Consider the following 25,275-nt stretch of genomic DNA (forward strand, 5'->3'; position numbering starts at 1 on the left):
AGAATGTTCATGAACATTTATAGCAGTTTTATTCACAATGGTAAAAATTTTGTAAACAACTCAAATTTTATCAATTGGTGAATGAATAAACAAATTTTGGTATATCCCATACAATGGACTATTAGTAATAAAAAGGAATGAACTAGTGATGCATGCAATCTACACTGCATTATCAAAACACATTATCTGGATACAGAAAAGTATATAAATGGTAGTCGCAATTATATGAAACTTTAGAAAAGACAAATATAATCTAAAGTCTAGTGGCTCCTGGAACCAAGGGTAGAGTAAGGCTGAAATGGATGGAACAAAAAAGAAGGGTTACTGTAGTGATCGAAATATTCTACATTTTGATCATGGCAGTGATGTCACAGATACAGAAATTTGTAAAATTCATCAAAACATTGGCTTAAAATGGGTGCATTTTATTGCATGTAAACTATATCTCAGTAAATTAAAAACATACACTGATGGAATAGAAGAACCATGTACAGAGCCGTATAAATACAGATGCTTAATTTGGGACAATAATGGCTCAGTTTGGAGCAGTAGTTTATGGATAGTCTTTTAAAAAAAAAAAAAAAATCCAGGCTGGGCAACATGACAAAACCCTGCCTCTAACAAAAAATACAAAAATTAGCTGGGTGTGGTAGCACATGCCTGTAGTCCCAGATACTTGGGAGGCCAAGGTAGGAGGATCACCTGAGCCTGGGGAGGTTGAGGCTGCTGGAGAGGTCCAGCCTGGGTGACAGAGCAAGACCCTGTCTCAAAAATATTAAAATAAAAATGGGAGCAGGACTATTGAATATCCCTATTGGAATTAAATTAAAAACAAAACAAAACAAAACAACAAAAACCCAAAACTTAAATCTCTACACTTCACCCAGAAATTACTTCCAGGTGAATTTCTGATCTACATCTGAAAAGCAAAACCAAGTTTCTATAACAGGAAAATATGACCTTTGTAAATAAGTTTTTATTTTTTTTATTTTTTTTTATTTATTTATTTTTTTTTTTTTTGAGACGGAGTTTCGTTCGTTACCCAGGCTGGAGTGCAATGGCGCGATCTCGGCTCACCGCAACCTCCGCCTCCTGGGTTCAGGCAATTCTCCTGCCTCAGCCTCCTGAGTAGCTGGGATTACAGGCACGCACCACCATGCCCAGCTGATTTTTTGTATTTTTAGTAGAGACGGGGTTTCACCGTGTTGACCAGGATGGTCTCGATCTCCTGACCTCGTGATCCACCCGCCTCGGCCTCCCAAAGTGCTGGGATTACAGGCTTGAGCCACCGCGCCCGGCAGTAAATAAGTTTTTAGAACAGGACATAAAAAGTACTAACCATAAAGGAAAAGACTGGTTAAACAGACTACATTAAAAGTAAATTCTGTTCCTACTATCCAAAGGAATCTACAGATTCAACGCAAACCCTATAAAAATACCAATCACATTCTTCCCAGATAGGAAAATAAATCGTAAAATTTGTAAGGAACCACAGAAGACCCTGAACAGCCAAAGCAATCCTGAGCAAAAAGAACAAAGACGGGAGACATCACACTACCAGACTTCAAATACACTACGAAGCTGTAGTAACCAAAGCATCATGGTACTGGCATAAAGAGAGACACACAGACCAATGAAACAGAATAGAACCCAGAAATTAATCCATGTAGTGTTAGCCAACTGATTTTTGACAAAAGTGTTAAGAACACTCACTGAGGAAAGGCCAGTGTCTTCAATAAATGGTACTAGGAAAACTGGATATGCACATGTGGAAGAATAAAGCTAGAGTCTTGGCTCTCATCCTACACAAAAGTCAACTTGAATCAAAGACCTATGTGTAAGACTCGAAACTGTGACTACTAGAAGAAAAAATAGGCGAAATGCTTCAGGACACTGGTCTGGAAAAAGATCTTATGAATTAGACCTAAAAAGCACAGGTAACAAAAGCAATAATGAACAAATGGAATCACATCAAGCTAAAAGCTTCTGCACAGCAAAGCTAACAATCAACAGAGTGAAAAGACAACCTACAAAACGGGAGACAATACTTGCTTTTATTGTATGTTTTATCTTTTGAGACAGGGTCTCATTCAGTCATCCAGGCTGGAGTGAAGGTGTGTGATCTCGGCTGATTGCAACCTCTGCCTCCTGGGTTCATGTGATTCTCATGCCTCAGCATCCCAAGTAGTTGGGATTACAGGTATGTGCCACCATGCCTGGCTAATTTGTGTATTTTTTGTAGAGATGGTGTTTCACCATGCTGGCCAGGCTGGTCTTGAACTCCTGGCCTCAAGTGATCCACTTGCCTTGGCCTCCCAAAGTGCTGGGATTACAGGTGTGAGCTACTGCACCCAGCCCAGAATGGGAGAAAAATTTACAAACTACTCATCCAACAGGGGATTAATAACCAGAATATACAAGGAACTCGAACATCTCCACAGCAAAATAACCAAAACAATTTGATTAAAAAATAGACAAATGATCTGAATAGACATTTCCCAAAAGACAAAAAACATGTCTAGCAGGTATATGAAAAAATGGTCAACAGCACTAATCATCAGGGAAATGCAAATCAAAACCACAATGAGGCATCATCACACCCTAGTTAGGATGGTTATTATTAAAAAGACAAAAAATGACAAATGCTAGTGAGGATGCAGAGAGAAGAGAACTCTTATATGCTGTTGGTGGGAATGTAAACTAGTACAGCCATGGTGGAGAACAGTATAGAAGTTCTTTAAAAAGTAACAAATAGAACTATTATAGATCCAGTACTTCCACTACTGGGCATTTATCCAAAGGAAAGGAAATAAGTATACTGAAGAGACATCGGCACCCCCATGTTATGGCAGCACTCTTCACTAAAATAGCCAAGACAAAAGAATGAATCCTGTTATTTGCAGCAACATGGATGGAACTGGAGGACATTATGTTAAGTGAAATGAGCCAGGGGGAGAAAGTTAAACACTTAAGTGTTTTCATTCATTTGCAGGAGCTCAAAAAGTTGATTTCATAGAAGTAAAAGGTAGAACAGAAGATACAGAGGCTGGAAAGTATACGGGGAAGGGAGTGATAGGGAGAGATTTGTTTAAAGAATATAAAGTTAGAGCTAAATAGGAGGAATAAGTTCTAGTGTTCTGTATCACTGTTGGATGACTACAGTTAACAATAATATTTAGTTTTAAATAGTTAGAAGGAAGATATTCAATATTCCCAACACAAAGAAACAATATTTGAGACAGATATGTTAATTACTCTGATCTGATCATTATGCATTATTTATATATAAACACCACTATATACCCTGTAAATATGCACAATTATTATGTGTCAGTTAAAAAAATGTAAGAAACCCTTAAGGATAAAAAATAAGAATATGGGGAAAAAAAAACTTGTGTTTGTTAAAAGATTCCTTCAGAGTAGGAAAAGGTAAGTCACAAATGAGAGAAATATCTGCAATACACAGAACCAACAAATGACTAGTGTCCAGAGGAGATTATATATATATAATGTTTACAAATCAACAAGAAAACAACTGACAATCCAATAGAAAAGTGAGCAAGACTCTTAAACTCTTTAGAAAAGTTAATATACACATGGCCAATGAATATATGAAAAAGTGCTTGAGAGCTTCAGTCATCAGAAATAGAAATCCAAACCAAAATGGACATACTAGAACACACCCTCTACAACAACTAAAATTAAAGACTGATGATACTAAATGCTTCATAGAAGAGATGAAACAACTGGAGCTCCGTACACTGTCGGTGGGAGTGAAAACTGGTGCCATACTTCGGGAGCTATCTCACAGAGTTGAAGATGCATCTCCTTAGTGCCCTAGCAATGCCACTGCCATATATATTAATATATGTCCCCCATTCTCATAGATATGGCACAAAATACATGAGAATGTTCGTAACAGTTACATATAATAGCCCCAAACTTCTAAACAGGAAACAAAATGTCCAAGAGTAAAATCAATAAACTGGGGTATATGCATCCACTGGGATACATACCACATAGTGATGAAAAAAACTATTATATGAAATAATATAGATGAATCTCACAATGTTTCCAAGAAGCACACTACATGCATGTGTGTATGTATATACTAATTGCCTTTATATAACGTTCAAAACCATAGTGTGAGGTTATTAAAAAATAACCTTTTTAAATTAATTTTGTCATTTGCTAAGAAATAACAAATGCTTTCCATACGGCATACTCCATTCTAAGCAATTTTTATGTGTTTGAATTCAATTTCGTAACACCCTATAAGTTAGATGCCAGGGAGGATTCCCAAATGTGCAAATGTAGCCACAAAGAAGTTAAATAACTTGTCCAATGCCACAGATCAACCTAAGTGCTAGAGCTGGCAGGTGAAGGGAGACAGGCTGGCTCGAGTGTCTGTATTCTAAACACTATGGTACATTGACTCCCAATGAGAGAACTTTAATGAAAAGATGGAGGGAGGGCAAATATGCAGAAGGAGGTGGGAGGAGGAGGATGGCAAAATTCCCATCTTCCAAAGAAAAATAATCTGTGGATAATGCCTTAAACAGGAGGCAGGGAGGAGAGAGGGATCAAGAGCTATCAGTACAGGCTGAGTATCCCTTATCTGAAATGCTGACCAGAGTGTTTCCGATTCTAGGGGGGAAATTAAAAAAAAAAAAAAAAAAAAAAAGAATTGTTTTCAATTTTGGAATTTTTCAGAATTTGGAATATTTGCATTATACCAGTTCAGCATTCCAAAATCAAAAATCCAAAATCCAAAATACTCAATATGTAAGTGTCATATTGTTGCTGAAAAAGTTTCAGATTTTGGAGCATTTTGTATTTGGGGTACTCAACCTGCGTATGCAGGTTATGAAAAAATTTGGAGAAAAGATCAGAAAAAATAGCTAAATGCCAAGGTAACAGTAAACTTCCAGTGAATAGCTCAGAGTAGAGCACGGTTATTTATACTACACTTATGAGCCTCGTTAACACTATTTCAAGTTAAAAAAAACCATATACACAGTGCTTTGATACAAATGATTTTAAAATTTTAAAAAGATTTAAACATTTACAAAAGAATAGGCCAAATGCTGTGGCTTATGCCTAATCCTAGCACTTTGGGAAGCCAAGGCAGGAGGACTTCTTGAGGCCAAGAGTTCAAGATCAGCTTGGGCAATGCAGTGAGACCCCATCTCTACAAAAAAAAAAAAAAAAAAAAAAAAAAATAGCAAGGCATGATGGTGCCTACTGTTCATGCTATTGTTGTCCTAGCTACTCAGGAGGCTGAGCAGGAGGATTGCTTCGGCTGAGGTGTTTGAGGCTGCAGTGAGCTCAAAGTGTCCCTCCATTTCAGATTGGGTGACCGAGCAAGACCTTGTCTCTAAAAAATAAAAATTAAAAAATAATAATAACTATAATTTATTGAGCTCCAGTTTCCCTGGCACTTTCCAAAGTATTTTAAATACACCTCTCCTGGAATTCTTCTAACAATATGGGGCCAGTCCTATCATTATCCTTAAGTGCTTACGAAGAAACAGATCAGAGATTAAACTGCCTAGGGTTCGCCAGGTGCTGTGGCTCACACCTGTAATCTCAGCACTTTGGGAGGCCAAGGCAGGTGGATCACCTGAGGTCAGGAGTCTGAGATCAGCCTGGCCAACATGGTGAAACCCATCTCTACTAAAAATACAAAAATTAGTTGGGCATGGTAGCGGGCACCTGTAATCCCAACTACATGGGAGGCTGAGGCAGTGAGCTGAGATTGTGTCACTACGATCGAGCCTGGGCAACAGAGAGAGACTCAGACTCCAAAAAAAAGAAGAATAAATTGGCCAGGTACAGTCAATTTATTAATCCCAGCACTTTGGGAGGCCAAGGTGGGAGGATCAGGAGGTCAGGAGATCGAGACCATCCTGGCCAACATGGTCAAAGCCTGTCTCTACTAAAATACAAAAAATTAGCTGGGCATGGTGGCAGGCGCCTGTAATTCCAGCTACTCAGGAGGCTGAGGCAGGGGAATGGCTTGAACCTGGAAGGCAGAGGTTGCAGTGAGCCAAGATCCTGCCACTGCACTCCAGCTGGGTGACAGAGCAAGACTCTGTCTCAAAAAAAAAAAAAAAAAAAAAAAAAAGAATAAATCATTTTTTGCATATTAGTCATAATGTAGCTCCTCCTTGTAGGTAAGGTCTACAAGGATAGAAGTCCATTTTGTCTAAATCAGGGGTCAGCAAACTTGTTCTGAAAAGTACCAGACAGCAAGTATTTTTGGGTTTGTGGGTCAAGTCTTAGTTGCAACTATTCAAGTTGGTCATTATGACCCCAAAGCAGCAAGACAATAAGTAAATAAATGGGTGTGACTGTTTCAGTAACTCTTTACAAAGAAAGGAGGCGGGCAAAAGGGCCACAGTTTGCTGACCCCTGGTCTAGAACCCAGTCTAGCACCTGGCATGTAGTAGGCACTCTATGGATAAAGAAAACTACCAAAAAAAGGCCACCGATTTTGGCTATTAGATGGAAACTGGTACTAAGTGAAGATGGTTTTAGTGGCATGGTGGGGTGGAACTGAGATGACAGAGGGCTGGGGTGTGAGTGCAGTTGAGGAAGTGTTGACTTCTCTTTCAGGAGTTCCACTGTCTGAGCAGCATGTTGGGGAATGGTGCTCTTGTAGTGGAGTGGGGAACCTGTGTGCAGGCACAGGGCTGAGGGAGAAACAGGGTAACTGACGGTGAGGTGGGGCTCCAGAGCTCAGGGGTATGTTTGGGGGTTGGTCACAAAGGAGGAAGCCACCTTCTAAAGCTGAGGAAAAACAGACAAACGAAAGAAAAGCAGAAAAAAGAAATGAGGAGAAAGCCTTGCATGTTTTTTTCCTGTGAAAATGTGAGCCAAATCTCCAGGTGCAGAGAGTGGACTAGAGGTAGCTCAGGGGCCACAGGCATCTGACAGATTGGGAGCCACTGGCAAAAAAGGGAACAGTGGACACTTAAGATAGGGCCATGGGCCTCACCAAGATGCATGAAGCTACACCCTTCACTTTTCTCTCATTTGAGAGAGCACTTCTAGCCAAGCTGGTATCTGGGTGTCTTGTGGGTTCTGGGTTTTCAGCTCTGACTCAGTGTGAAGTGTGTCACTTGCGGAATTACCAGCAGTACTTGTCACTTCCCAACACTTTCCCATGCAGGTAGCGACAGGCAGGCCCTCAGGAGGATGGGGTCATGTTTTACACGTGGTCACACCTAGCTCTTAAAGGATACTGAAAGCATTTTAATTGCAGAAATTTATTGGTGAATTTCATCCCCATGCTTTCAGATGTGTAGGGCACCCACAGGGTTTAAGAAAGCAGATAGGTTGGGTGTGGTGGCTCATATTATAATTCTAGCACTTTGGGAGGCTGAGGTGGGTGGATCACTTGAGCCCAGGAGTTCCAGACCAGCCTGGGTAAGATGGTTAAACTCCATCTCTACTAAAAATACAAAAAATAAGCCAGGTGTGGCAGTGTGCATCTGTGTCTCAGCTACCTGAGGTGGGTGGATGGCTTGAGCCCAGGAGGTTGAGGCTACCGTGAGCCATGATTGTGCCACTGCACTCCAGCCTGGGTGAAAAAAAAAAAAAGATTAAAAAATATTGAACACATATGTCCGGCGCGGTGGCTCACACGTGTAATCCCAGCACTTTGAGAGGCTGAGGCAGGCAGATCACCTGAGGTCAGGAGTTCAAGACCAGCCTGGCCAACATGGTGAAACTCCATCTCCACTAAAATTACAAAATTAGCCAGGCGTGGTGGTGGGTGCTTGTAATCCCAGCTACCTGGGAGGCTGAGGCATGAGAATCGCTTGAACCCGGGGGGGGGGGGGGGGGGGGGGGGCTGCAGTGAGCCACTGCACTCCAGCCTGGGCAAGAAGAGCAAGAGTCTGTCTCAAAAAAAAAACAAAAAAAACTGAACACATAACCTGACAACAGTAGCTTATAATTTCTCAGGGGACAATCCTATGGCAGTTTCTCTCCTGGGCTGTTCTCTATTAGGCAAAGAATGACCTGTATAGAGCACGAAGGCCAATTTTATCCTAATGATGGATAATACAGAACTTTTTTTTAAATGTTGGAAACCATTTGATGGAGGGTTTGACAATAAAACTAGAACACAGCACCTATTTAGTTTTATAATCCTAACATAGTATTAAAGCCTATAAAACACAACTTCTTATGTAGACAAACGATTAGTACTGTGACATGAAAAGTTTTCTTATAGAGTCAAAAACATAGGAACAATCAACCTCACTTACCATGGAACCAGAGACCCGAAGAAACCTTCCATTTCAATATGAATTTGTTAATTCATTATTACTACCAATACAGGGATGTGTAAGGGTTCAGAGCTCATTCTACCACTTTCAGGAAGGACAAAACCATCTAAATGACTTTTACTTGATATGCCTGGAAGAATAGCACCGGATCTGTTTTCATCTGCCTTATTTCAAGGTGTAATCGTTGTGGGTATTTATAGACTGAAGCTTCTGTGTCTATTCTAATAATTAGTAAAACTCCAATTCATATTTGCATTTTGATGTTTTCACCCCTCACAAGTCTGAAGATAATTTTCCTAAAATACACAGATCCTCACTGGACTCTTTCAAGTCCTTCCGGAAACAATGCGAACCAGCGACTCAGAATTCAATGAATATAAAGCGCAGGGCCTACACCTGTAACCCACTATTTATCTGGAAGGGTTTTCAATGCACCTTTAGATGTGTATCAAATAAAAATCTCTTACCCTATTGTTGGGTTGATGTTTGGATCAAAACTGTCTTCCACAAATCGCCACACAATACTCGATTTACCTACACCTGTATCCTGAAAGAGAACGAGATGAGCGACTGAGAAAAAGTTTACCTTCTTGCAGACACCAAAAACTACTTTGTGGCGTAAGTTCAGGATTTAAAAAAAATCACCCTAGATGTGTAATTTTATAAATTGAGGAACACAAAAGCGGTTGTCATAACAATTCAGTGGAGTAATTAGGAGATTCTAAATGTACTAAAAGGGAGAGGTTTTTGCAGTTTTTAAGACAGATTAGGACCTTTTGAAAGACCCAAAGTTTCTGCTTCGTAAAAAGTAACAAGTCTACTTGCTTTTTAACATATGTTAGTAAACTTTGAACTCCTGAGTAATTACCTCTGAGTAATCCCTGATGAATCCTAGCCTCACTCTATTTGGGGGCAATAAAGATTAGTTACTGGAGTTCCTGCCGATCTTTAAGGCAGAAACTCTGAAATGCCAGCATCAATCTCAGAAAGAAGTCTTTGAAATGGCTAACACCTTGTCCTTCCTGACAAGACAGGAAGCTGAAGCTTCAAACTAGTCGTTGGGGCTTCCTGAGTTGAACACCCCTTTTCTATACAGAAGAGTTACTTGATAAAGTAGGTCTTTGGAGAAGTGGCAGAGATATCCTACAAGTTCAAAAACACCCAAGAAACAAAGTAGGTTAATTCCGCTTGTAAAACCTAAAGACCGGTTATTGGTTTTACTTTGGAAGACTTGGCCAACTCCCAACTAATACCTTGGTAAGTTGGAGAAAACTATTTAAGAGCCTCTCTTAACCCACATGCAATGGAGAAGCAAGGGGGGGGGCTCTGTTTGCTCTTTGGGGGGCGGGAAGAGTCCACAGGCTCCGGGGCGGGGAAGTGGAAGGGTCCCTGAGGCCTCCAGGACCTTTTGGAGGGTGCAAGAGGAGGGCAGGACAGCTTCCGACCTGGAGGGAGGGTCCACCGAGCTGGCAGACAGCATCTCGGACGGAGGCGGGGGAAGGGGTGAGGGGACGTGGGGGAGCCGGGGTCCTTGTCCGCCCAGCCTCCCGTGGCCCTCCCGGCTGGACCCGCCGCCACTCACCCCCAGCAGACACACTTTGAGCTCCCTCAGCGCCATGGCCCGGGAGCCAGGGGCGCGGGCCCGCCGCCGCCCTAAGTTGAGGAGGAAGAGGCCAGGCCCAGCAAGAGCATCCCCTGGCGCCACCGCCGCCGCACGGCCCAGGCCCGGTCCGCGCAGAGGCGGCTGCCGCCGGTGCTCCAGCACTAGGTCCGACCTGTCCGCTGCCAGCCGCCTGGGGCCCGCCTTAGCAGCTGGGACGCCGCCGCGGCCTTCCGGGCGCCGCCGCTGCCGCCATCTTGGGACGCCGGCCGGGTCACCTGACCTCCACGCCCACCTCGGCAGCCACCTTTGCCGCGAGGGCGGGGCCGGCCGGCTGGCGCGGGCCGGGGGCGGGGCCTGAAGCCGATGGCCCCGCCCCCGTTCACAGGTCCCCGCTACTGCCGGTCCCTCCTTCAGGCCCATCCCAAGATGGCGGGTGAGTGGGGCTGGGTTCCCGGGACACCCGGGCTGCTCCCCTCCCTCTCACCCCGTGACCACTCCGCGAGGCCGGGGGCCTCCTACCCAACCCCGACCCGACCCCTCCCGCCGCAGCCCCCTGGTAACTCCTTGTGTGTTTCTTGGTTTTCAGAGATCCCCCTGTACTTTGTGGACTTGCAAGACGACTGTAAGTAAGAGTTGGGACAGTCCTACCCCTCCCTGGGACCCTCTCAAAGAATTCAGGGTGCACGAAGCGCGGGGCAGGGGAGCCTCAGGCCAGGCCGTCGTCGGGACCAGAACGGCGGGACCCCCAACCGCCTCGATCCACTTGTGGCCGTCCCTCCTCCCTGTGCGGGGCGGGCTGAGGGTGGGAGCCCTTCCATCGGGGAAAGGATTTTTGTTGTTGGGAAACTTTTGACTTCCTGTCACTTTCTTTTCTTCCTGCGCCTGCGGCTGCCCCGGGATGGGTCGAGGGGGTAGTCCCAAGTCCCAGTCGACTCAGGGAGGACGGGGGGCCTGCCACTTTGGAGGTGGGTGCCTTCCATCTCAGGGCCTCTCCCTTTTCCTGGGGACTTTCAGGAGTGCGGGGGGGGAGGTCCCGCTCTGGGTGTGGCATGGACTTCTCAAGTGCTCCGGCCACAGCTCCATCTCTTATCCCATGGAGCCCATTGGCCCCGCATTTCTTGGGTGGGTCCCTTGTCTCTTCTTGCCCTCTTCTTTGGAATCATGTTAAGGGCTGGTAGCTGGGGGAGGTGTCATCTTGGCAATCCAAGTTCGCATTCGTGGTGAAGGAAGAAAGCGTTTTCTCTCCTTTCAAGAAACATTTCTTGAGCAGCTACTTGCTCTGGGCCAGGCCACATGCTGGGCTCCGGACCTGCAAGGATGTGTTGGAAACAGCTCTATGCTCAGAGAGCTCACAGGCTGTGGTAAGAGCCTACTTGCAAAGAGAAAATTACCAAGCACTGGAGTGCTTGCTGGTGAAGAAGCCCTACATAAATCATCCAAATAGCTAACTAGTTGGGGGCATACTGTATGCCAGTCATATACACTACTTCCTCTCGTCTTCCTTCCACATCTGCAGGTTTCCGTAAGAGTTGGTGTTTACTGAAAACTTACCATAGACCAGGCAGTGTTAAACTCTTTACACACATTAACTCAGAAGGTGCAGTTTCAGCTGGGCATGGTGGCTCACGCCTGTAATCCCAGCATTTTGGGAGGCAGAGGTGGGCAGATCACTTGAGGTCAGGAGTTTGAGACCAGCCTGGCCAACATGGCGAAACCCCATCTCCACTAAAATTACAAAAATTAGCCGGGTGTGGTGGTGCACACCTGTAATCCTAGCTACTTGGGATGCTGAGGCAAGAGAATCGCTTAAACCTGGGCCTGCCACCGCACTCCAGCCTGGGCAACAGAGCGAGACTCCATCTCAAAAACAAAACAAAACAAAAACAAAGCAAAAGAAGGGGCAGTTTTGTTAAAGCAGCATAACACTTTGAAGGGGCCAAACAAGCTGAGAGTTAAGAGCTTGGTGTCTGTGGTGTCCGATGGCCAAGAGTGAAATCCCATGTCACTGTTTACTAGCAATGTGATCCCAGGCAAGTCACTGTATCACTCTACTCCTCAGTGACCTCATGTGTAAAGTGAGTATTATGGTGGCCCACCTTGAAAGGCTTTTTGTAAGGGATTAAATGAATAAAGGATTTAGCACAGTGCCTAGTGTGTAATAAACACTTGGTAAATATTGGCTGTTGTTACTGTTAACAGTGTTGAGCCCGGTACAGTATAGATCGAGATTTACAGTATAGATCCAGTTTTACCATGTTGATCCAGGTTTATGGTATAGATCCATATTTACGGTATAGATCCAGGTTTACTGAGCGAATGTTTGGCCAACGGGTGTGCTCAGATTGAAGGAGTTGTATCATTTCCGTTGATAAACAATCTTTAGCTGCCATGATGGTGCTTCTCATTCATAGATTTGGCATTTGGTCCGGCTGGAAAGCTATTTTCTGGCTGTTTCATTTACCTAACCACCCTAAAACTCAGTGGCTTAAACCAACAGCATTTGATTTCTCACATATCTGGGTAGACTGGGTGGCACTCCTGCTTAGTTAGTGTGGTTTCAGTTGGGAAAGTCTGAAATGGTGTCACTCGTGTGGGTGGCATAGGTCCTGGCTGTTGGCTAGGAGATCTGCCAGGACTATTGGCCAGGACCTCAGTTCTTTGCCAGGTGCCCTTTTCACTTGGCTAGGTCAGTCCTCTCACGGTGTAGTGGCCACAGGGGAGTTGCACCTCTTTTCTGATGGCTAGCTTCTGTCAGTCCTTTTTAACCTAATGTATGCACAAAAAAGGAAGTAAGGGATTATCTAGGAAAAAATGACAATCTTACTTTGGACAAATATTTGAACAAATGTTAGATGTTTGAGGCTTGTGATGAAAAAGGCTTAAGAACTCTTTAGCAGACAGCTGAAGACTTGCCCCATAAGGAAGGAAACCACCATTATGGCTCTGAGTATAACCACACCTTGGGTAGGACAACTCTGAGGGCCTCCTGGGGGTTTCCTGTTTGAGCAAGGATAGGAGCTGTGGAATGCTATAACTTAGGAGTTTATAACACAATTGATCTGTACGGGAGGGCCTGCTAATTCGGGCTGCTCTGCTTCTACCCCTTCACCTCCCCATAGTAGTATTGGGAGGTATTACCATACTGTGGTTGGCAGAAAGATTGCTGAAGTCCTCTACATCCTGGCTCTCTCACACTTGTAGCTGTGTTATGTTGGGTGGACCACTCACCCCTTCTGTTCAATTCTTTGGAAAGTGGCATGAGAATGGGAGCTGCCTCATAGGACTGGTGTGAGGGTTAGATGAGACAAACAGAAAACATTCCAGTCTAGTGCTTTGTAAAGTATTCAGTGGTTTTACCATCATCATCATCTTTGCCGGATTTTTGTGTAAGAGCTTATGATTCAGTGTTAACAGGTGCTGCTCTGTGAGGTAGGTGGGATTATTCCTCTTACAGATGAGAAAACTGAGAATCAGATCCAGCAACTTATCCATTGTGGCACAGCTCATGAATGGTAGAATTCACAATCAAATATGGTGCTTCTCTTTTCTGTTCTTTTTTTTTGAGATGAAGTCTCTCTCTGTATCCCAGGCTGAAATACAGTGGAGTGATCTCAGCTCACTGCAGCTTCCACCTCCCGGGTCCTGGTTTAACCAATTCTCCTGCCTTAGCCTCCCGAGTAGCTGGGATTACAGGCACACGCCATCATGCCCAGCTAATTTTTGCATTTTTAGTAGAGACGGGAGAGAATGGCGAGGAACAAAAGAGTCAGAGTGGTGGGAGTGGAATCCACCTTGTTTCCCTTCCCATCATCGTAATGTGTTTGACTTTTGTTGCTCTGTATTTTCACCATGTTTGCCAGGCTGGTCTTGAACTCCGGACCTTGTGATCAGCCCTCCTCAGCCTCCCAAAGTTCTGGGTTTACAGGCATGAGCCACCGCATCCGGCTGACTCTTCTTTTTATCCCAGCACAGGGATCAACCTCATAAATATTCTTAACTTATGGGGTGGGAAATGGATGTCAGTTTGGGTGATACTGTGACTGTTGTCCTCCTTGGTCATTTGTGTCTGAATGATGTGATGCCCCTCTGTTTAGACAGTAGGTTCCTTGGGGCAGGGACACTGGCCAGCCTTTCTATAACCCAATGTCCTGCATGATCTAGGTGCTCAATTAATGTTCTTACTGTAAATGATAATGGATTACAAGGCTTTTGTCTGATTTACTTTGTGATTCTTGATTATGTTTGGCTAATTTCAAAAGGGAGCCATAATAAATGGATGTTTATTTTTTTATTTTTTTATTTTATTTTTATTTTTTTTGAGACAGAGTTTCACTCTTGTTACCCAGGCTGGAGTGCAATGGCGCGATCTCGGCTCACCGCAACCTCCGCCTCCTGGGTTCAGGCAATTCTCCTGCCTCAGCCTCCTGAGTAGCTGGGATTACAGGCACGCGCCACCATGCCCAGCTAATGTTTTTGTATTTTTAGTAGAGACGGGGTTTCACCATGTTGACCAGGATGGTCTCGATCTCTTGATCTCGTGATCCACCCGCCTCGGCCTCCCAAAGTGCTGGGATTACAGGCTTGAGCCACCGCGCCCGGCAAATGGATGTTTATTTTTTTAAATCATTCAGAGTCTTCAGGCCATCGCAGCACAGAAGAGATTTAATTTCAGAGAATTGGCTTAGTGAAGCAATCTAAATTTCTTCTCTTGAGAGCAGAAAGTATGTGGGATTGTGTGGCATATTGGTATTCACATTGAATTGCATGTGGAAGGTGGAGCTGTAATTCTGTGCCTAGGCATCTACAGGCCTATGAATGTCTGGTTTTGCTTATAGCATATGGAGGCTGAAGAGGTGTTATTGTTGGTAAGGTTTGCTTGGCCAATTAGAATTTAAATGTGTGTCAGTGGTGGTTGAATAAAAAATCAGGGGAGCCTATTGCAAATATAGAGACCTGAGAGACCTACCAACAAAATACAATATGTAGTCATATTTGGATATTTTTTTTTGAGACCAAGTCTTGCTCTGTCGCCAGGCATCAGGCTGGAGTGCAGTGGTGCGATCTTGGCTCACTGCAACCTTCGCCTCCTGGGTTCAAGCAATTTTCCTGCCTCAGCCTCCTAAGTAGCTGGGGCTACAGGCACGCGCCACCACGCCCAGCTAATTTTTTGTATTTTTTTAGTAGAGACGGGGTTTCACCATGTTGGCCAGGATGGTCTTGATCTTTAACCTTGTGATCCGCCCGCCTCAGCCTCCCAAAGTGCTGGGATTACAGGAGTGAACCACTGTACCCAGCTGGATCTTTAGTTGAACAAATCAACTATAAAAATACATTATTGAGACAGGGAAAATTGAGTTTGAACTGGGTATTAGATAATATTAAGAATTATTAATTTTGTTGGATGTGATAATAGTGTCATGGTTTTGTTCAAAGGAAAAGGGCCTCATCTAACAGAAACAGGCATTCATGGGTGAAATGATTTGATGTGTGAAGTCTGCTATCAAATACTGCAACAAACAGTAAACAAAAAGTCAGGAGAGGGAAAAATAAATGGCAGAATGTTGATACTTGTTGAATCTGGTTGCTGGGGACTAGTCTCTCTATTTTTGCATATGTTTGAAAATTTCCATAGTAAAAGGTTTCAAAAAATGAGATGAAAGTGTCACATATGGTCAAACATCTGCAGGAAGAGTTGGAAGGCTGGATTTCAATTCTGAAGCCACTGCAGAGTTTTGTAAGATACATTTAGCTTCAAAAGACTGACTTGTAAAATACGTTAGTGTTTGGTGGGGACAGTGTATTTCTTTTCAAATGTTTAGCTTTCATAAGGTATCTATGAAAGAATTTGGAAGAGGATATACTTCTATTTATGAGAAAAGCTAGGTGCCAACAAATGATATCTGGACCTTTGGTGAAAACAGGATTAGTGAAGCCAATGGAATGAATATAGATAGAGTCTTGAAATCTTAATGCTGGAAGGAGCAGTGTATGTCCAAACTTGAATAATAAACATTTTCCAGAGCAAAAAGCATTCCAGGTCACCTGCCCGCTTTGTTCAACATTTGTAAAAATGTTCTTCTCAAGAACAACAACCAAGTCCCCAAAGCAGAGAAACTATATTAATCTGAGTCCTAAACCAAACCATCGAACTTTTTCTCTGAATTATGATAGACACTTGAATCAAAGATTTTCAATTTTTAAAATAAATATCTCCCTGTCAACTGAAATAATTTGAACAGCAGTATTCTAATATTGAAAAAGAGAACAAAACTAAGAGATCCAACTGTTCTCTAAATCAGAGATTGGCAGTTTTTTTTCCGGAAGGATCAGATATTTAAGGGCTTGCTGGCCAGAAGGTCCCTGCCCTGCTATTGTAGCCTGAAAGCAGCCATAAACAGCATATAAATGAGTAGGCATGGCTGTGTCCTAATAAAACTTTATTTACAAATACTAGTGGTGGGCTAAATTTGGCCTAGGGGAGGTGGTTTGCTGACTCCTTCTCTAGCTCAAACTTGATTTTATTCCGTTAGAGCCCCTAGGTCTGTTGCTTAACTGAGCCAGCTGGATCAGTGTCTTTCCCGCTAGGTTTAGTTAGATATGGCTGAGCTTTGTTGAAAAACCTCTGCTTAGTTGAATAACCCCTGACAAGTTGCTCAAACTTCACATCTCATTTTTCTCACTGGTGTGTTGGGGATAAAAACATGTATCTTTTTCCTCCCAGCAGGATGAGAATGGGAACAAAAGAGTCAGAGTGGTGGAAGCGGAATCCACCTTGTTGCCCTTCCCATCATCTTAGTGCATTTGACTTTTGTTGCTCTGTATTTTCTGTTTCCTGTGAGGCAAACAGATGAACATCAGCAATTCCCAGAAATTGTCTCTGTTTAAAAAGAAGAGTTTTAAATGGCTTTCTTCACCACAGAGTAAGCTCTTGTAAACAAATTTTGCAACAAAACCTAGCTAACAAAAGGGAAGGTAGCTTTGACCTTCAAAATACCAGTTAGTTTATCCCTGATGGGAAAGAAAGAAGAGATGAAGGCAGGTGGTTAGTTTTCATGTTTGGAAAGTCATTCCTGCACAGAACACATTTCTCCATGTCTTCCAAGGTATTAGCCCTCCTAAAGGTGTTGGGGATAGTGATGTGGAGAAGCCTGGGGCTCGGCTCCTGGCAGGGAGGTGCCTACAGTATCTCAAGGGCCCAGGCAGAAGAGGGAACACAGATCTGGGGCAGTAAGAAGACAGGGCGGGGCTAGGAACGGTGGCTCACACCTGTAATCCCAGCACTTTGGGAGGCCAAGGTGGGCAGATCACCTGGGGTCAAGAGTTTGAGACCAGCCTGGCCAACATGGCGAAACCCCATCTCAACTAAAAATATAAAAATCAGCCGGGTGTGGGGGTGCACACCTGTAATCCCAGCTACCAGGGAGGCTGAGGTGGGAAGATATCTGGAACCTGGGAGATGGAGGCTGCGGTGAGCCAAGATTGTGCTACTGCACTCCAGCCTGGGCAATAGAATAAGACTCCGTCTCAAAAAAGGAAAACAAACAAGACAGGGCAGGGGTGGGAGGGGAAGGGTTCTGAGGGGAGGTGGCATTTGAGTTGGGGAGGCGTTTGAGTTGGGGAGGCAGAGGAAGGCAATGTGCATTCGGGGCCGTGTGTACAAAGGCAGAGTGTTGCATGATCCTGGTCTGCTTGGGACCTGGTGAGAAAGAAGGGCGGAGACTTGGGAACAAGTCTTGTGTGTGAGGGAAGGAGTGGGAGAGACTTGAAGGTAGCATTGGGGGCTGTCAGTGAAGAACCTGCTTCACCAGCCCAGGGTTTAGGCTTAACCTGGGAGGCAGTGGGGCGTCCCTAAAGATGGTGGTCAATTTTCTGTCTTAGGAATGCAACCCAGGTAGTAGTACAAACTCTGCTGCTTACTTAGGACAAAGAGCATATTAAGCTCAGCTCTGACATGTTATTGTTGTAACTCAAGTACAAAAGCCCCCGGGGCAGGTATTTTTAATCCTATCTTATTACTGCGGGGTTCACAGGGGGCACAGAAAGGCTAAATAACTTGCCCAAAATAACACAGCTAGTAAGTGGCAGAGGTGGAATTTAAACCAGGAAGTCTGGCTGCTGAATTTATCTTAGCCAGTTTGCTTTGGAGGACTCATCATTCACTGGTTCATTCATTCATTCAACTAAAATTTATTAAGGGCCTATTGAGTCTCAGGTACTATGTGAGGCATTGCATACACAGAGGTGAATAAAACAAACAGTTTTTGCTCATATGAAGCTTTCAGTCTAGCAGCAGAGACAGACACTAAAGAGGTAAAGCAGAAGGACATATAGCAGGTGAGTGTGATCGGAGGTGCCAGCACAATGTGGTTGGATGCATATAGGTGCTGCTTACATCCAGTGGCCAGAGAAGGCATCTCCAGAGCCCTGAGAGGTGCTTTTGAGTTGAGATTTGAATAGCAAGCTGGAGATATTCACATGAAAAGGCAGAGAAAACGTCCTGAGATATTCACATGAAGAACCAGAGAAAGCCTCCTGGGTACAACTCTTCCTTGTCAAGCCCTAGCAGGAAGGCCTGGATGTCTGGGCTTGTGTGTCTGGAACAGTGAATGACAGACACAGGAGGTGAGAGGAGGAGGTGGGGGCCAGGCCACCCATGGCTCTTAAGTCCACTGTAAGATAAAGTGATGGCCTTTTATCCATGAAGTCATGGGGAGCCACTGGAGAATCTGAACCAGGGGAGTGACTAGATTTGCTCTGTGCTTTAAAGAAAGGACTGGTGGAGGAAAAGCTGGGGTGGGATGCCCAGTGTGTTCCTGGGGTCCAGGTGAGGGGAGTGGGGTCTCAATCAAGGAGATGGGCATGGGAGTGGGGAATAGGGTTGATAGATAGTACTGGTGGTGAGGGAAGGGTCAACTCAGAGACAGGTCTTCAGGTCTTGTGGAGAACTTTTCTGACACCTCCACTCCTTTCCACCCAGACTGGGCTAGGCATCCCTTTGTATTTCCTGAGCCCTGTATTTTCCTGTGGCAGCATTTACTGATTGACTAATAGATTGACCATTAGAATGGGTCTAATCCTTTTTTGGGTCCCTGTGGCCTAACACAGTGAATGGCACTGGATAGCACATGAGAAATGATGCCACAGATCCTGGTGGCATTGTCAAGGCCACCAGAAAGCCCCCTTAAAGGGTTCTGGAGCGCAGTTAGGACTGGAGAGTAGACGTGAGAGTCATCAGTGGTGGGTGGTAGCTGGAGCCATGGGAGCAGGATGAGAGGGGAATTTTGGAGAAGAAGGTGAAGGGTGCACTCCCTGGGCAGCAGAAGCTTCTAGAAATTAGCCATGGAGGTAAGAAACCAGGAGATCCTTGGAGCCAGGGTTTTGTTGGGATAATCATTTATTCATGTCACTTGTCCTAGAAGGATCAGGTAAGATGAGGACTGAAGACAGGCCATGGAGTTTGGCAGTTAGGGGGTCTTCATTGACCTTAATGAGAAGTGGTTCAGCACAGCCAAGAAGCAGAAGCCAGATTGGAATTAATTGGGAAGGTTTTGGAAGTTGAGGCAGTGTGGCCTGGAGTCTAGTAGCTCAGTGGTCAAAGTGCCTTGTAGCCAAGGTGCAGAATAGAGCAAGCCATGGCTAGGCATTGGGCACTTTGAGGAATGCTCACTGCCTTTGGGGCTCACAGCCCAGCAGAAGAAAGCACAGCCTTTCAAGAAGCAGCAGCTGGAAGGATTCAAAGGGCTTTTCTTCAGGGATGGAAGATTCCAGCACACATTTGCATGATTTATATCTACTCTGAATACCTTAAAAAAAGAATGTGAATAACCCAACAATTCTCCTCGTTATATACCCAACCAAGCACAGACGTACATTCTCAAAAAACATGTTTGTAAAAGCATGTCTATAAGCCAGTTTTTTTGAGAATATAAGTCTATGCTTGGTTGGATATATACAGAGGAAACATTCTTCACACAGATAGAAGCATTTTTTTTTTTTTTTTTTGAGACAGACTCTCACTCTGTCACCCAGGCTGTAGTACAATGGTGCATTCTCCACACTGCAAACTCCGCCTCCGTGGTTCAAGCGATTCTCCTGACCTCAGCCTCCCGAGTAGCTGGGATTACAGGCGTCTGCTACCGTGCCCGGCTAATTTTTTGTATTTTTAGTAGAGATGGGGTTTCAACATCTTGACCAGGCTGATCTTGAACTCCTGACCTCTTGATCTACCCGCCTCGGTCTCCCAAAGTGTTGGGATTACAGGTGTAAGCCACGGCACTCGGCCGTAGCATGATTCTTAAAAGTCAGGAACTGCAACCTACTCAAATATCCGTCATGACTACAAAGGATTATACATTGTGGTATGTTCACACATTGGAATACTGTGCAGCTATGAGAATGCTCTACAGCTCCACTCAGTAATATGGATGATTCCACAAACATCTGAAAAGCCAGACACAAAAGGGTACATACTACATGGTTCTGTTTGTACAAACTATAAAACCATGCAGGGCGAATCTAGGCTGTTAAGAGGCTGAAGAGCTGTTACCCGTTGTGGGAGGTGGTAAGTGGAAGGGAGCACGAGATGGTTTTAGAGATGCTGGTAAAGTTATCTTGCTTGGTCTGAGTGTATTGCTTGACTGTTTTAACTATTTTGAACAGTAGGAAAATAGAGGACTCTATACCCTAACACTCACCCCAAAGGCTTTGACTTTCTTCTGTAACTATTTTTTTCTTTTGCGTCTACCTCAAGGCTGACTAGAGAACTCATTGCATTTGTAAATAATATTGTTCCATTCATTCATTAATGCCATGTAGACTTTACCACCCTCATCTTCTCCAATTCAGTCCCTCAAGTGGGCGAGTTGGCAGGAAAATGGAGACGTGTAACATCAAAATGGAGCATATGAACTGCTTTGAGCTGCAGAATTCTTTCCTATGAGGTAACCTGAGTAAATGTTTCCCATTGACCATCAGCTTAAAAGTCACAGTTGGCTGGACATGGTGGCTTATGCCTGTAATCCCAGCACTTTGGGAGGCTGAGGCAGGTGGATCACCTGAGGTCAGGAGTTTGTGACCAGCTTGGTTTCACCAACATGGTGAAAGAAACCTTGTCTCTATTAAAAATACAAAACAAAAGAAAAAAAAATTAGCCAGGCATGCACTAGCATGCATGTAATCCCAGCTACTCAGGAGGTTGAAGTAAGAGAATCACTTGAACTTGGGAGGTGGAGGTTGCTGTGAGCCGAGATTGTACAGTTGCACTCCGGCCTGAGCAACAAGAACGAAACTCCATCTCAAAATAAAAATAATAAAAGAGTTATAAATAATGACGGGTTTTAGAAGTCATGATTAAAGCTACAAATCAGAGAAGAATTGCCATGTCTGCATGGTGCAGAAAGGATGGCTGCTCATGAATTAGGCTGGTCTTTCCAGCCAGCCCATTGCGTGGTGCTAGTAACAACCATCAGTGGCCCTCAAAGATTTGCAATATAAAACATTACGCATTGGATGGATCTGCTTATCTGAGAGCTTATAAATCAGTGTGGGTCTTGTTAGAGAATGACATTTATATAGAGAAAGTTTGCTTGCACAACTTGTTGTTTAAATGTAGTTAAGTCAACAAGGACCTGAAGTGTGCAGCGGTCACTTCCCCACCAAAAGCCAGTGAAGAATCGAGAGTGTTCTTTATCTGTCAGAGGAATCAAGCTTGTCTAGTCTCGCTGTAAGCAATAGTTCCAATTCAGGGATCTGTATTAGCCTGTTAGTGAGAAGAACAAAACTACTTTAAATAACACATTATGGGAGTGGTGTATTCTAGTTTTCACAAGATCACCTAAGGCCTTGCAAAGATTTAGTTGTTAATTGAAGAGTGGCTAACACGACCCTTTAAAAAAATTGTTTATTTATATAAGTCCTACATAAATACATTCTCTGTTCTTTTTTTTTTTACTGCAAATTTTGCAAATAAGGCTTAAACTCCTTGGCCACCATTAACCAATCTTCTAATATTTTGAGTCAGACGTGGACATGGTGGACTACGTCTATCATGTTCCCTGTTCAGTGTCCCCTAGTGCTATGTCAGAATCAGAATACTAGATTGTCTGGCTAATTAGTCTGGCCCAGGGTGGCATAGCTCATGTAGAGTTATAATGACAGGGTAACACGTTGAATGGAGAATCGTAAATATTGGGAACGGCTGGAGAACAGGCTCTTAATGAAAATGCTTGCTGGGGTAGACAGGCCATAACATTCTGCCGCCAGCTCCAGCTCTGCTTATGTCTGGGCCAATAAAGGGATCTCATTGGGTATGCTTTATTATGTTTATTTTTTCCCCCTTTCCCACTTAAAGCCAATTGTAGTCAGGGCTTGGGGGCTTTGTGTGAAATGGCTCAGTGCCCCTGAACCACTTGAAGGTGGCAGACAGTGTACTTTGCTGTGCTTGCCCCTTCATCTGGAATGTTCTTTTTTCCTTTCCCAGATTCTCTCTCTTCCCACGTGGCAGATTTCTGTTCCGTCTTCCAGGCCTGACTCACATACCACCTATGTTTTAGGGAAGCTGTCTCCCGTCTCTTCCACTCTCTTCCAAGTGGAGCTGTGTTCCTCTTGTTTGTCTGTGCTTAGGTCCCATGCTGCTCGCCGCCATGGCATTGTGGGTTGTGATGTACATGATGATCTTTGTTCCTGTGGGAGCTTTTGGTGTCCAGAGACCACTACTCTGTTGAATTAGGTTACTGTTGTTGCCTGCAGTGAACCATGAGGGAGGAGGGGACGTTCAAGGTGAGTCTGTTGTCAGCATGCGTTCTGTTTCTGAATTGATCTTCTGATCCTTTTTTTTTTTTTTTTTTTGCTGCAAAATGACCTGTAAAGTTTTTTTGTATTTATTAGATTATATCTGCTATAATTGAATCTGAAATGCACATTCACCTAACGTTATACTTAAGATATTAATCCACACTTAGCCTGCTTTAAGACAGATTGGTGTCTGGTGAGAAGCACTGACACATAGGTGAGGACCTAAGGGCCTGTGGTGTGTTTCACTATAGCATCCTCATGTGATTTCCCTTATGCCCCAGCATATGTTAAGTGATAGAGATACTGACAGGGTTGGACAACCCTTGAATAACTAGTTAGCACAGAGGAGGGCAAATCCTTTTTTCTTAAGGTTGTAGTTTCTGGAAATATTTTTCTCCGGTGGGCCTTTTAGTCGGAGAGGAGTTCCTTTTTTTTTTTTTTTTTTAAATGTAGTCACCTAGCATTGGGGGCAAAGGATAATAAATTCTTTTATTCTTTGCAAAGTGATCAGGATGTTTCTGAAGAGGAACTGATCTTGTTTTAGGTTGTGTGTGCTCAGAACCACACTGGCCAACTTAGCAGTGCCTAGAAATGTAAATTCTGGATAATAATTATTATTTTTGAGACAGGGTCTCCCTCTGTCTCCCAGGCAGGAGAACAGTGGCACAATCACTGCTCACTGCAGCCTTGGCCTACCCAGGCTCTAGCGATCCTCCCACCTCAGCCTCCGTGATAGCTGAGGCTGTCTGTAGAGGTAAGCTGTCTATGTCTTAGCTATTGAAGTGGATGGTAGAGGTGAGTTATATCCTAGCTATTGAAGTGGTTTGTATGGTAGAGGTGAGCTGTCTATGTCTTAGCTATTAAAGTGGATTTTTAAACTGTACTTCTCCCTGGAGGGCAAAGAGCAGCCACAGCTGCCGACTGTGGTGTAACAGAGCTGCAGGGGTGTTAGGCACACAGTTCAGGGTGGCTCATGTGTGTAGAGTCAGGGGATGGGGGCTGAGCATACGGGACGGTAGGAGAGGCCGCTGACCCCAGTGAATCATACTGGCCCTTCTCCAGGTCCTTTTTCTACTCTGCTTTGCTAGCTTTAAATATTCATCATTTTTGTTAAAGAGTCAGTAGTGTCCCGTGTCAACTTGTCAGTAAACCTAGAAATTTAGAAAGTGGCAGAAGCATAGAAAGCAGCTGCTGCTTAAAAGCTTATTATAGTGTAGATGACACATGAAGTCAAAACATGATCAATACTGGTTTGTTTCTTATTTTACATTGGGCCAAGACAGCTTGAAATTATTGTTAGAAACTGTTTTGTTCAGAAAGCTTTGTTCTTCTGCATCATACGAAGCTTTCATAAATGGAGTTGGCAGCTTTTTTTTGTTTTTCAAATGTAAAAAAATACAGTGAAAAAAATTTGACTAGGAATTATTTATGTGAGACTTCATATTTCATTTCTAACTTGAATGCTTAAGATTCCTGATGTTTATGTGTGGTCTGGATTGTTGGGTCCCAGAGTAATTGACTGTAAGATCACATGGTAGACCTTAGCCCCTTGTTTCTGCCAGCAGCTGACAGACAACATGCCAACTCAGCAGTGGCTAGAAATGTAAATTCTTTTTTTTTGAGACAGAGTCTCACTCTGTTGCTCAGGTTGGAGCGCAGTGGCACAATCTTGGTTGAAGCGATTCTCCTTCCTCAGCCTCCCGAGTAGCTGGGATTACAAGCATGTACCACCATGCCTGGCTAATTTTTATATTTTTAGTAGAGACAAGATTTCACCATGTTGGCCAGGTTGGTCTCAAACTCCTGATCTCAAGTGATCCACTCGCCTGAGCCTCCCAAAGTGCTGGGACTACAGGTGTGAGTTGCTGCACCCAGCCTTAGAAATGTAAATTCTAGAAAATTATTATTATTTTTAGACAGGGTCTCACCCTGTCTCCAGGCTGTAGTGCAGTGGCATAGTCGCGGCTCACTGCAGCCTTGGCCTCCCAGGCTCAAGTGATCCTCTGATCTCAGCCTCCCCGCTAGCTGAGACTACAAGTGCATACCAACACACCCTGCTAAGTTTTTCTATTTTTTTGTTGTTGAGATGGGGTTTTCTTATGTTGGCCAGGCTAGTCTCAAGTGAACCTTCTACCTTGCCCTTCCAAAGTGCTGGGATTATAGACATGAGCCACCACACTGGCCTCTAGAACATTCTTTATGAGACCAAGAATCATTTTGTGTGCTACTCCCATTGTTAAGGGATGTAGCAAACTAGCTTGGTGGATCTTTACCATGCATTCATTCATTCATTCAGCAACTTCTATTGAATACTTGAGGTGGCCTAGACACGTCTATGAGCCAGTCAAAGATTCTTACCGTAAGGGTAGAAGTGGAAGAAGTGGACACAGTTGACAAGCAGTAAACACATGAAGTAAATGTTTTATGTGTCAGAAGGCAGTGAGTTCTCTGGAAAACTGGGTAAGTAGATCAGGGTAAGGGGGCTATAGATAGGGTACTTGCAATTTTAAAATAAGGTGGTCAGGAAAGACCTCATCGAGAGGATGATGAATGAGCAAAGATTTTTTTTTTTTTTTTTTTTTT

At 43.9% G+C, this 25,275-nt stretch overlaps 2 protein-coding genes across 4 annotated transcripts in view; one reads left to right on the plus strand and one right to left on the minus strand.

The window, feature by feature from the left end:
* The window catches only part of RAB22A (RAB22A, member RAS oncogene family), a 53,584-nt gene extending 43,412 nt beyond the window's left edge, over positions 1–10,172 (minus strand). Inside the window, exons 1-2 of the mRNA XM_032257199.1 lie at positions 9,880–10,172; positions 8,765–8,844 (exon numbers count right to left, since the gene is read on the minus strand). Coding sequence (XP_032113090.1) covers positions 8,765–8,844; positions 9,880–9,915 — 116 coding nt within the window. The 5' untranslated portion in view covers positions 9,916–10,172. The remainder of the gene's footprint in view (positions 1–8,764; positions 8,845–9,879) is intronic.
* The window catches only part of LOC116535794 (serine/threonine-protein phosphatase 4 regulatory subunit 1-like), a 77,879-nt gene continuing 62,069 nt past the window's right edge, over positions 9,466–25,275 (plus strand). The window contains exons 1-3 of one of the 3 annotated variants that reach the window (XM_032257195.1): positions 10,294–10,333; positions 10,487–10,522; positions 10,789–10,865. In XM_032257195.1, coding sequence (XP_032113086.1) covers positions 10,799–10,865 — 67 coding nt within the window. In that variant the 5' untranslated portion in view covers positions 10,294–10,333; positions 10,487–10,522; positions 10,789–10,798. Of the gene's footprint in view, positions 9,555–10,273; positions 10,334–10,486; positions 10,523–10,788; positions 10,866–25,275 lie in introns of those variants that run through there. The other 2 variants (XM_032257197.1, XM_032257196.1) reach the window with 2 other exon arrangements.

The sequence above is a fragment of the Sapajus apella genome, unplaced genomic scaffold (genome assembly GCF_009761245.1).
Source record: "Sapajus apella isolate SASKATOON/1434 unplaced genomic scaffold, GSC_monkey_1.0 scaffold96, whole genome shotgun sequence".
NCBI lineage: Eukaryota > Metazoa > Chordata > Mammalia > Primates > Cebidae > Sapajus > Sapajus apella.